Source organism: Zootoca vivipara, chromosome 2 (assembly GCF_965207765.1).
Source record: "Zootoca vivipara chromosome 2, rZooViv2.hap1.1, whole genome shotgun sequence".
NCBI classification, from domain to species: Eukaryota; Metazoa; Chordata; class Lepidosauria; order Squamata; family Lacertidae; genus Zootoca; species Zootoca vivipara.
In genome coordinates this window covers 51,128,874-51,142,279 of record NC_142584.1, presented here as the reverse complement: position 1 = coordinate 51,142,279, position 13,406 = coordinate 51,128,874, and the positions used below count along the sequence as shown (strand labels likewise).

General features: G+C 42.3%; 1 protein-coding gene across 8 annotated transcripts in view; it reads left to right on the top strand.

Moving 5' to 3' along the window:
• SH3RF2 (SH3 domain containing ring finger 2) overlaps window positions 1-11,519 on the top strand; it is a 100,902-nt gene extending 89,383 nt beyond the window's left edge. For all 8 annotated transcript variants that reach the window (XM_035105346.3, XM_035105342.3, XM_088661874.1 and 5 more), the window contains 3 exons: window positions 3,952-4,187; window positions 7,023-7,378; window positions 9,023-11,519. In XM_035105346.3, the coding sequence (XP_034961237.3) occupies window positions 3,952-4,187; window positions 7,023-7,378; window positions 9,023-9,316 (886 nt within the window). In that variant the 3' untranslated portion in view covers window positions 9,317-11,519. The remainder of the gene's footprint in view (window positions 1-3,951; window positions 4,188-7,022; window positions 7,379-9,022) is intronic.
• The last annotated feature ends 1,887 nt before the right edge of the window (window positions 11,520-13,406 follow it).

Genomic DNA, 13,406 nt, shown 5'->3' with positions numbered 1-13,406 from the left:
TCCATGCCTCTCATCCCCCTAGAAACTGATGCTTACCTGTAGCCTGTAAGGCATATTCTGCGACTGATCTTCCCAGTACCTTAGCTGAAGTTTGGAATCCCTTCTCTCTTTGTGGACTCACAGTGGTGACATAGGTTACTTGTATCTTTATGGTGAATAGACTCTTCAGAGCAAGCCTGTCGGTTATCTTGTCAGTTAGAGGAGGTTCAGTTCAGTTGATGGAGGTTGCACCTGTATGGGTGTTTTGCTTGTTAATGAAATACCTGTTCCGAATAACTACATTGAATCTGGAACTTCATATTGCTGATAATAATAATAATAATAATAATAATAATAATAATAATAATAATGCCACAGTTCTACAATGCAATAGGTAATGCAATGTGAAAGGAACATTATTTTCCAGGTCAGAAGCACTAGGTAGAAAGGTTGCTTGGTAGTTGCAATACAAGGAGGTCACCATGGTGGTGGTCTGTGTGCAAGGGGGGAGGGCTGCACAAAAGGAGAGGCAAGGAGACATGGGGATGAAGGTGAAAACAGGGATGCAAGGTGAAGGTGCAGAGTAGAAGCTGCTTCGGAAACGGTTGGGAAGGTGAAAAGGGAGCTTTGTCGTTGCATGAGGTGGGAAGGGAATGCTCTAGGGAATTAATGTAGGGGAACAGCAGGAAGGATGGGTGAGAAGAGCAAGTAAACATAAATGCAGGGTTTCACAGTGGTGAAAAAATGTATGATAGGGCTGCCATATGTCCAGAATTCCCAGGACATAGCCTGGATTTGTCTGTCCAAAATGGCATCTAGGCAGAATTTTCAAAATCGGTTAAAATGTCCGGGGCGGGTGGAGAGAGCTTAACAGCTTTTGTGTCTGGACTTTCACTTTTTGAAATATGGCTACCCTACATAAGAAGATCTGTAGCTTCACAGAACAAAATAAAACAAAAGCTCTATGGACTTACTTGGGGCCTTGTCATCTTTTGTGCCTGACAAAATGGGCAATAGAAACAAGGAAAAGGAAAGGAAGGACAAGCTTGAGTCATTTGGCCTTTGCATCTCAGTGCAGTGGTACCTCGGTTTACAAACACAATTGGTTCCGGAAGTCTGTACTTAACCTGAAGCGAACTTTCCCATTGAAAGTAATGGAAAGTGGATTAATCTGTTCAAGACAGAACCGCAGAGTACTTAAACTGAAAACACAGTACTCAAACCGAGGCGTACTTAAACCGAGGTATGGCTGTATTCACTTGCCTAGGAGTAAATCCCTTTGGACTCAGTGGAAATTACAGCTGAGTAGACATGTGTAGGATTGCACTGTCAACCATGATACTGAACAGAGTTAGTTCAGATGGGTCTCAACTCTTTCCATATCTTGCTTTAAGTTCAAGAAAACTATTTGTCTTTCTTAGGCACAGTGTAGCTTGAGTTGATTGTGATCATCTCAACCGCAAACGTAATATCTGAACAACCCAGTATGAAGTACAGGAAAACTGAATGAAAAATGCCAAGTTTTAGTCTTTTGTCAGAGATATGGAATGCCCTAGTAGAAACCTAACTATCCATGTTATTGCTTTTACTGAGGACACACTTTTACTCATTTCTTCCCCTGCTTATATTTCACCACATGAAATTGCACTGTTTAAATTGGAGACACCACAGCTACTTTGGGCCAAGAATTATCCCTTCTGCTATCCACTAAACTCCTTCACATTGAAATGAGCCAGTGAGTATTCTTCATCTCTCTGGCTCATTTCTCCAGAATATGGCCTCTGATAACACCATGGCTCTGCTTCATCGATAAAACTAAACAAACAATCAAAAGCAGAGCCCAGAGACTTCGGACGCAGCTTCATAAAGTGCCTCCATCATGAACACCAATTTAAAGGCCTGCTATTGTGTGTCTTCCTTTGGAAATCACCTCATAATAAATGGATGCCTGGGTTATTTTGATGAATCACTGCCCCATTATTAAATCATAAATCATTTTTTTTCCAGAGCACAGAGCAACGACAGGAAGGTAACAAAGGAGTGACAGAAGTTGCTGCCTTTCCCCCAGCCAGCCCCTTTCTCAGAAGAGTTGGCACAAACACTTCTCCATGGCTCAGTTTCTCCTGAGCAAATTAGGAGCACTTAGGAAGGTTATTTAAGCACCCTGCTCAAAGTGGAAGATTGATGGCCTTCTCTGCAATTTAACAGATTTAGGTGAAAATGCTATGTGGCCTCGTCAGGGAAAGCAGATGCAGAAAGAAATAATCAGAAGTGACAGCAACACACTTTGGGGAGGGGGGGGGCAGACATTGCTTGGGAAATGGAACCACAAGTTGCAAAGAGCACAAAAAACTCCCTCAGGTCTTTCCTTCAGGCCTCCTTGGTGCTCCATCAATTGGTCCATCTGAATTTAACTCAGGCAGCTAAGGAGAATTGGGAGAGCACAGCCTGTCATTTTTTGCCTATTAAGCAGCACAGGGTGTTGTTGGTTTTTTCACCACCGTAAACTGTGAACAGCAAAACAGAAAAGCAGCAGTTTATAAAATGAAGCAAGATTATTTCACCACGGCTAATTTGATCTTTAGTGGTGCGCTGTTCTCTTCCCTGAGAAAAAGATTAGAGTAGCTTGAATCCACCAAGAGCTCACATTTTATATCTGCTTTCCTGCTGCCTTAAATTTTGATAGGCAAAATAAATCCTGCAGCTGCTCTCCTGCTCACCCCTCTATACAAACTAGTAAATATGAAATTAACTCTGGATATGTTTGCACATACTTATTACCTTCACTGCTTTCTCCCAACTCCCCAGTTTTTTACTTCAAAGTTATTTACTTTGCTCTCTGAAACATTAGTGCACAAAAATGTCCATAATTTAGTCACCCCACCATTTTTTTACTGTTGGCTAAATACCTGCCAACATCAGAAACAGCAATGGGAAAGACTGCCACCTCCACCTGTCGTTGTGCCACCATCGCCCCATACCTACAATCCAGTAATCGTGTGGGTTTTTTTACATGTACAGTTACGAAAAGGGTCACTGTACACAACCACATATTACAGTCGTCTCAAGGGCAAAAAACATTTGGTGTGGGCTCCTCCAAACGACCTGTTCATTGAGCGTTCATCCTTACACAAAGCTTTTATGGAGGTTAGGGTATGTCTGGTCTTTATTGAGCATTTGTTCTGATTTGTTTTGGGGAGGTTTTACGACAGTGAGCATTCATACTGATTTCCTTGTGTCTTCCCGTTAATCATTTGTCCGTTCCGCACTTTTCAGTGCATTTCCCCATCACTTTCTTAACCACTAAATGTCAATTTTTTAATAGGACTTTGCACTAGGGCAGCAAAGCACATTAATTGGCTCCAACTGCCATAACTTAAAATTTCAGAGCGTCTGTTTGAATCCCTCACTCAAAATACTAACAGGCTAGAGGCAACCTCAGGCAGTACGTTATCAGCTATGAAAGATCACCCTTTTCTGTGGATTTATTCTTAGCACTAGCATGCAAGCACCAAGAGTTTTCTTGTACACATTCACATTTTCTCAGAAACATTTGTGCTGCAGATTTGAACCAGAGTAATAAGTAATTGTGAGGTGTATTATTTTAACATGCTGAAATGTAATGCAAATGCCCATTAGTTATGTGCCATATTGCATGGCCTGTATCATTAAAAGATGTTGTGGTGAGATTATGATTTTGCTGTTGTTGTTTTGTGGGAACATAGCCTCTGTCATTAATATAATTATTGTGAAATTCCTGAACAGCAGTTGGGGGGGGGGGGAGAGAATTCTGGAGAAAGATGAAAGTGGAATGATATTTCAGAATGTACACATGGTTGCTGATCGGATTTCCCACTTTGCCCTTCTTTTTCTAACTAGGTAACAAAACTCCTGGATTTGAATTGTGCAGCTCCCTAATTATTTGTTTCTCTCTCTTTCTCTCCCTCCCATTTGACTCTCCTAAACAACCAGGAAGTCCTCAAGCTTCCCTGATTCAAGGATGCCTTCCCTCTATGCGACTTGGACATTATCCACTTCCTCACTTTCCTCCCAGGGAAGCATCTCAGAGAACGGCCCAAGGCAAAGCAGACCTTTGAAATCTGCCTTCATGCCTGCATCTTTGGCCTCACCTGTGAGGAATGTCTCTGTGCCAAGCACCTCAGGGCACACAACTCCACAGAGGAGAGGACGTGGCAGCAGTAGGAAGAGTAAGTCCTGGTGAGAGAGAGACATATGAACCTGTTCCCAAGTGGCCGAGAGATGACTAGAAGCCTTTAATTAGCACATTGAAACTCGGGGCTGATGCAATAAACAGAAATGCTAGGCTAAGCCTCCTGAAGAGCTGATTGCATGCATACAGCTGGGTTGAAAGCTTGTCTTGCCAAACGCATGGATGTACTAGCCAGAGCTGGAGACATATCCCAAAATGTGTGGCAAAATTAATTGTTTTTTGCCAGAGATATCCACATCTGTTTCACTATTTACTAAGCAGAGAAATGCAAGCAATAATCATCATCATCATCATCATCATCAGCCACTCTGGGACAGTTTACAGCACATAAAAAATTGTAATGCATCAGATATTAAAAGTTTCCCGTTACAGAGCTAAATATCTGTGTATCTCATTGGATCTTCGGGGTCTTTGTTAACTTTTTCCCATTTTAAAAAAAAACTGATTGCCAGGGTAAAGTAGAAGTGTTGGCAGCAAATTTACAAATATGGAGTTGTAATATGGAGTTCACCAAGGTTGCTGCAGAGCAGTGTTCATTCTGGAAACTGTAATATGTCCAAAATATAAATGTTGATATTTGAATTGTTGAATGGCCCACAAGTGGGTTTCAGCAGCAACAGGACTATTATTATTTATATAGCACCGTCATTGCATGTGGTGCTTTAAAGAGTAATAGAGGTGTGCACTTGTTTCAGAACAAATGAGGGCCCATCCAGGTCACGTTTCCTTTGTTCCAAAATGAATACACAGAGGAATGGAAGGAATTCAGGACTCCCATTTGTATTCATACCTAGTTGTATGAATGTTCAGTGGGATGTGTGGCCAGGTCATGCGTATATGTCTCCAGCAGTGTCAGCGGTGCTAAAGGCTGCTTTGTTATTTACCCACAATGCCCTGGATGTCATGAATGTGGGCATTTGGGAGGAGTAGCAGCTACGATTATGGGGAATCTTTCTGTATGTGTTTCCTTAACAGAGTGCTGCAGAACACCACAAGGTGGGGTGCATTATGAATCAATAAAGTGGCAGCTGATTAGAACAGTCACAAAAAACAAATCTCCTGCCTAAAACCATTTTTTAAAAATAAAGGAAATAATGCCACCATGAAACAAGGGCAGTGAAGCCAATGTGAAATCTACAAATGGATTTCTATGATAATTGATTATGAAATAAATGGCGTCTTCGATAATGAAAACAAATGGAAAAAAAGAGGTTGGGAAGATAACAAAGATTTCATGTTCATTCCTACAGATTAACATAGGTTAAAAGCCATGCCCGTGGGGGGGAAATGAGGAGGAGGAGAAGCAAATTTAATGGGGTGAATGTGAGCAAATACATAAGACACATATTTGGGCTTATATTTCAACCAGAGTCTGAAGGAAGGGTTTAAATCCAAGGCTTCAGCAAAATGCACAAGAGGTGCATTTTGAGGCAGTAATGGAAGAAAGTGATGGGTGCTCTAGGAAGCTGCTCCAGGAAGATAGGACAGAAAAGGAGGCAAATGTGTGAACTCTTTTAAAGGAGCAGATTTTGGGGTGATGAATGATGGTAAGAGTTGGAGGCCATATTCAGGATTATAATGGAAAAAAGGATGGGAAATGGGTTAGGATCACAGTCATGGAGATCTCTGAAGGACGAGGAAGACGAGGAATTTGTATCAAATGTACATGGCGGAGAACAACTAGGTTGCCATGTTTTTACTGGCCCTATTTCTGTTACTTTAGTTGCATAAGGAAAGTAAGAAATTTAGTAGATGAAGATTTTTCTGTCAGAGGGATTAAAGTGGTTGCAGGATACTTCACCTGTTAAACACCCTCTACCAGCTGGTAAAGGACCAAAAAATAAAGGTAGCAAGCTCATTTATGACGAGTCCTCCTCACTCCACAGAATGTAGGGGAAAAGAAAGCAGGTTTACAGAAGCATTTTTAGCTACAGAAACTGGTTGGGCCATTGCAAGTATTACAAAAGAAAGCTGTGGGACATCAAATACAATCAGCTTTTTTAGTAAATTTCAGCCAGCAGGTGAATAATTTAGAAGTCCCATTAATAAGTTAGTGAAGACCAAATAGATGGCACCGCTCCATACCAAGTCAGGCCCTTGTTCTATCTCTGGGGTCCCCAGCATGGCATCCTTGTACCCCATGGTGCCCTTGGACATCCCCCCTCCCAGCACCCACCAAGGCCCTATACCGCCTCTCGCTTTTTGTTTTTAAAATTGGAGTTTGGGCACAAAGGAGTTGGGAATTGCCTGCTTTTGGTGCAGTGTTCTGCATTTTTGAGAGGAAGTTCTAAGCACCGTTCATTTTTCTTCTGTGAGAAGAAGTGGGGATTTTCATAGAGTCACAGAATTGTACAATTGGGAGGCACCACAAGGGTCATCTTGTAATGCCTGTGGCAGTTTCCAAGATTTCCAAGTGTGCCTCCAGGTTGGAGACCACCTGGTCTGTCTGGTTCAGTATTCTCCAGTCTGAGTGGCAGGCAGGTGCTCTCCACATTCTCAGGAAGGAGACTTCCCCCACCCTAGTACCTGAGGTTCTTTGAACTGGAGATATAAAGGAACACGCCTAAAACTTCCTGCATACAGAGCATGTGCCTTCCCAGTGTATTATAGATCCCTTGCAACTTTCTGTCTACCCTTAAAACTCTAAAAGTATTTGGAGTGGCTTCCAATAAGCCTGAAGACTAAAATTCAGCTAAGTACTGCAATTCAGCAATTTTGGCCCATCCTTTTTATATAAAATTTCAACCATGAGCTGCAAAGGGTTTATTATCATCTTTTAATCCTCATCTCCTCTTGAATTCTGCCTCCCCAGATGGATCTTTACAGAAACCTTTGCAACCAGGAGCTCTTATTCCATTTGTCAACTCCCTCAGGCGAACTCCTGCCACCCAAACACGAGTGCAACAATCTCAACCATATCAACATATCTCCTCTCTGCCCCGAGGGATTGGCACGGCTGACACAGGAAGCAGGCCGAATTCCTCCCATGATTCTTCATTCATATTAGTGCCCCGAAGCGGGAATATCCGAGCTCCTTCTGTGTGTAGCTCAGTAATACTGGACACCAAGGAATTGCCTACAAAAAACGAGTCAGCTCTAAAGCCACCTGCATCGGCTCCACCCTCCATTCTGGTGAAGCCAGACACATCCAGGAACACCACTGAGAAGGTAAAACTGGGTCTAATTCACCACGGGTAGCTTTATACTGCAAGTGTGATTATGAAAAGCTTTGGGGTGCAGGTGGGGATATGGGATATTAGAACTGCAGGACAGGACACATCCTAGTCAACGTACCATTACCTGGTAGGGTAGGTGGAGAAGGTATTCACCAAAGAACTCAACATTACAATGTAATGATTACATTGACTTTTTTTGTTGACAGAACAGGACTAGGATTCTATATCATGCTCCTGTATGTGTCATTCATGATTTCTCAAGAAGCATGTCCCTATTGTGAGAGCATACTCCCCATTATGTTAGTTTCTCATTAGCCTAACATCACCATAAATTCAACATTCAGTGCTCACTCGCTCTCTCGCTCTCAACATGCCAAGGTATTCATTCACTTCCCTTTGCAATCTGCTAGCAAAAATCATCCATGTCATGGTGGGTTTGTGGATTGAAATGAAAAGATGGAAACTGTGGACATGGACTTCCACAGGAAGTCTAGTTGCTGAAAATGTAGTAAAGTTCTTCTATTTCCTGAAGGTTAGGTTTTTGGGATAAATCGTTTCAGACGCCAAGGCCAAAAGGAAATAGAAGACACAAAGTGTAAAGATAGGTAATACAAAAGAAAAATAAGAAATAATCACTAAGCATCTACATAGCATTTGTGAGGAATCAAAGAACTTGACATACATTTGCCCCCTCTGCTCCTTACAAGAACCCTGTAACAGAATTGTCTCCATGATAATAACAAATAATGATGATGACTTCCTTAAATGCATCTAGTGAGTTGATGATTTCTGAATCAGGAACTTTCTGGTCACCCACTACCAAGACGAAATATGTATTTGTGCTGACTGTTAGTACCTTTTGGAGTGGAGTGGACCAGTGAGAAAGTAGTTGAGGAAACTTTTGTATCTCTCAAAACTCTAACCTAACATGTTACTGTACTTGGTTTTACACCAAATGACACTCTAAAATCCACTCGGCTGTAAAATGGGTAGGTGATCCAGTGGGATTACGAGGAAGGCAAAAGTGACTGGAAACAATTAGCTGACGTATATAATGTACTTTTGAGAAATATGTCCTCCTCAATTGATAGCTTCAAATGCAACACACTTTTATATGTAGAACCAAAACGAGTGTCACACTAACTTTCTAATGTTTAGCTCAGGCATCCCCAAACTTCGGCCCTATTTCCCCTGCTAGAGCTGCTGCTGCCAAGCTCAGGGAGGAGAATGGCACTGGTCCCAAGCAGCAGTGGCAGTGGCAAGCAGGGCCGGATTTAGGTTTGATGAGGCCCTAAGCTACTGTCCAGCTGTCCTTTGTCAACAACAAATTGTCGCTGTTTTTGTGTGTGTTGAATATATGCCAGGCATAGGCAAACTCCGACCCTCCAGGTGTTTTGGACTACAATTCCCATCATCCCTGACCACTGGGCCTGTTAGCTAGGGATCATGGGAGTTGTAGGCCAAAACATCTGGAGGGCCACAGTTTGGGGATGCCTGGTTTAGCTGAAGGAAAGGTAAAACTGGTTGTAAAAGAAAATGTAAAAGTTGTTTGTTTGTCATGACCACAGACAGCCAAGACAATGCTGGTGGCAGCCTTGTTGGAATGAAATAACTCCTGGTTTCTCTTCCCTTTCAGCAAGTGAAAACTGTGAGATTTCAGAACTCCAGCCCACCACCATCCAAGAGGCACAGCTCCCTACCTTTACCGACCCTCCCCAGTGGTAAACTTGAGCAGGGAGGGGTCACAGAAGCACCCAAGAGCCCTGAGATATCAGCTCTCTACTCCCACATTATCATCGCTAGTCCAGCTTCTCAGAGGAGGATGTCCCATCCCAAGACCTCATCACTGGACCTTTCTGGCCAAGCAGGCCACCTGACCTTTCCTACAAAAAAACATTACAATAGTATCTCTGAAAACAGAGACGGGTAAACGTAGTTTAGATTGCTTACAGAGAAGAATGACAACAAATGTCCAAAGTGAAGCTAACAACAGCCACCGCGTATGCCATAGATCTCAGGTCCAATCTGTCAACACAAATTTAAGTCTCGTAGAAGAGCTGGGCTTCTTTCAGGCACCTGCACCACTGCTGGCGATGTAGTGAATTGAATGCCATCCCCCCCCCCATATTGGACAGAAGCGTCTTTTTTGAGTGGCTTTCATCTGCAACTCAAGCTGCAAGCGTGCATCATGGATGTGTTGTTCTCCATATGCAAAGACTATCACAAAATTAATTCCATTGCCACAAGTAGATAAAAAATATGATGGAGAGGGGAATAGATTGTGAGTATGGCAGGCTATTCAAAAGACAAACTTCTAAGAAAGGTTCAGCACTGTACAATGCAATTGGAAAAGCAAACCTGTCAGAAAAAGACTTCTTCTCTATACCCTTACCTTCTCTGTACTTTGGTTTTCTTAATTTTATAGTGGATGAAACCGCTTCCTATCTCCACCCACCCCCAGCTCTGGCTCAGTTATCAAATTCTCCTTATATTTTGTTTAGCTTCGCAGTATGCATTTAAAGTATGTGGAGATAATTTATATTAAGCATTGAAGAAGATTTTCTTTTATTTTTTAGAAATATAAAATGTTCCCCAGCTTCATCAGTAGTAAATCAAGGGAGATAATGAAACACAATCCATTAACCGCATATTCCTAACCATGAATTTTGGATCCTGCTTCCATGGGATTGGCTGACTGATTCTAGTGTGCATTGCACCAAGCATAGCTAGTAACCCTATGGTTCAAAACCAAAACTAATTCCAAGTTATCAAAAACAAACAAAACAAATTCACAAATATGCTTTAAGATATGAGAAACTCATCCTGAAAACCTAGGAAGGAAGGTGCATGGTTTAAGGTTGAAATCCTACCCACAGTTACTTGGGACAAAGCCTCATTAGAAGCAATGGGATTTACATGAGAGAAAACTAGCATACAAGCAGGCTACACAGGTAAGCATCCCATCTTGTCACAGGTAAGCATCCCAGTTGACCTGGAAGTGGACTAGGGGTGGAGGACAACTTCATTTGGTTCACATTTAAAACTAAAACTAATTTGCACCTGCCAGACTAACACACAGATTGGAACATAATTATTCTTAGGATTCTCAACTCAAATACACACACACACACACACACACACACACACACACACACACATATACAGAAATGATTTTTTTAAATGTACGGTTTATTAGAAATTCACACATAGAAAAAAATCAAGTATCCAAGTATGTATACGTATTTCCAGTGCTTTTTTTCTTTAAAAATGTTTAGGGGTACTCTCATTTTGACTCAAGAAAACCACCATTTTATTTTATTTATTAAAAATAAATACAGTGAATGGACAAAAGTACAAAGATTCACAAAATGTTTAGGGGTATGCGTACCCCTGCATGACCCCAGAAAAAAGCACTCTGTTTTGAAAATAAGACATAGTGATAGGTGCAGCAGCAATGCCGGCCACGGCAGGAGGAGGGAAAAAATAAGACATCCCTTGAAAATAAGCCATAGTGTATTTTTTTGAGGAAAAAATAAATATAAGACGTGTCTTATAATATGAGAAACACGGTATTTATTTAAATCCAAGTTTTTGTACAATCGTTTTTTTAAAAAAAAATCCGATTGTTGCAAAATGGAACAGAAGAGACTTATGAATGAACACATTTGAAATTGACATGGATTGAAAATGGATTGGTCCATCCATCCCATTTTCCATTCAGCATCCACCTAGGTCCTCCTGATCTGTAGCCACTCCTCTGCCTGCCTTCCATCTTTACCCACAGGCAGCAGCATGATGCTACTGGAAGAGGAGCCAGTTCCACCCCGCAGAAGGCCCTCCTTTTCCTCAGGCCCACCTGCTTACCTTATCAGCAGGCCTCACCCACAGTGCTTGCTTACTCCCAGCCTCTCTCGATCTCTCTGGCTAGCTGGCCTCAGCAATAAGCAGAATCAGAAATGCCATATCATTTTAACCAAGCTACGACTGATGTTTAGAATAGTGCTCTGTGATAGAACATTGTTTATTTTCTTCCCACTGCTAGTTCAAAAGCCACGCATTCCGGCCAAAGCAAGGGAGCATGAGATTTTGTGATGGAAGCTGCTGTGTCATTTCAATAAAAGGTTGGGAGCTGACGCTCTTGGATGATTGCACAGAACGAACGAAAGTGACACAATAGATGTTTGCTGCTCCCACCAGGTTGGACAACACTTCAGGGGAAGAGTTTTCATTTGGAATCAGAACAAGGGGTTGCTAGGAGTACCCATTGGCTTAACGTCAACCACATTTTCATCTTCATTTGTAGCAAAATGCCACATTGACCCCTATTTCGGAGACAACCTACCTTCAGAGCCAAAATGCATCCCCATATTGTTTGCAGAACCAGTTCTCTGACCTTTGTAGAATTGTGCTCTTTTATTTACCCATGTTAGTTTCGTGAAGTCAGGTATCCCTTAATCTTCCCGGTGCATACAGAGTGCAGAGGGAAAGTTCACAAACTACAGAATGCTACACAAACGGCAGAATACAGCAAAATGATACGGTAAGGTAAAGGTAAAGGACCCCTGGATGGTTTAAGTCCAGTCAAAGGCGACTATGGGGTGCAGCGCTCATCTCGCTTTCAGGCCGAGGGAGCCGGCGTTTGTCCACAGACAGCTTTCCGGGTCATGTGGCCAGCATGACTAAACCACTTTTAGCGCAACAGAACACTGTGACGGAAACCAGAGTGCATGGAAATGCCGTTTGCCTTCCTGCCACAGCGGTACCTATTTATCTACTTGCACTGGCGTGCTTTCAAACTGCTAGGTTGGCAGGAGCTGGGACAAAACAACAGGAGCTCTCCACCGTCGCATGGATTCAAACCACCGACCTTCTGATCGGCAAGCCCAAGAGACTCAGTGGTTTAGACCACAGCGCCACCCACATCCCTAGCAAAATGATAAATGAGGCTGATTATTCTAGCTCAGGCATCCCCAAACTGCGGCCCTCCAGATGTTTGGGCCTGTCAACAGTGTGATGCAGCATCTTAAAAAGCCAATGCAATTCTGGGCTGCATCAATAGGAGTATAGCATCTAGATAATGTATTACAGTGATACCTCGGTTTAAGTACATAATTGGTTCTGGAAGTCTGTACTTAACCTGAAGCGTACTTAACCTGAAGCGAACTTTCCCATCGAAAGTAATGGAAAGTGGATTAATCCGTTCCAGACGGGTCTGCGGAGTACTTAAACTGAAAGTACTCAAACCGAGGCGTACTTAAACCAAGGTATGACTGTATTATTTTTTATTATTATTATTATTATTATTATTATTATTATTATTATTATTATTGTATTTCTGCACCAGGGATACTCAGCCTTCATTCTGTGTCCACAAAAGCACCCAACGGCATAAACTCTTTCTGAAACCGGGTCTTTGAGAGAGAGGGTCACTTTGAGTTCCTCACTATATATAATGTGCATACACATTCATGAGATTCACTTAAGCCAAAAATATCCACTGCGCAAGAAAAAAATATGCAGATGGAACCACTGGGAAATGCTCTGCTCACTGAAAATAGTGGGGGAAACTAACAAAAATACATGGGAAAGTGGGGCTGGCATTTTTTGGGGGGGGGGGACATACTCCTCTTTCATCCATTTGCATTAGTGTGCTTGTTTCAGACGCCAAAGCTGGCTAACTCGGCGCTATCAGGGTTTGCAGAGCTGGAAGGGCAGTTTTGCTGCATCAGATGAGGCCCATGGGCCAAAGATCTGACAGGTCTGATGCAAAACCATGACAACCTTATGATTGCTTGCCTTGAAGCAGCAGGAGCCCTGGCACTGGGAAAGCTTTAGCTTACTATATGCTACTGTAATTATCCGCCAAGAGGAGCCATTTGAAAATAAAGAAAAACCTTTCCAGTTCATCGGAAGCAGCTGCTCAGTACTGGTGCTGTGGCAGATATGAAAACAAAGCTCATTGCCTTCCCAAAATCAAGCTTCCCCCCTGAATATAGAGCAGACTAAGCTAAAGCAGGAAG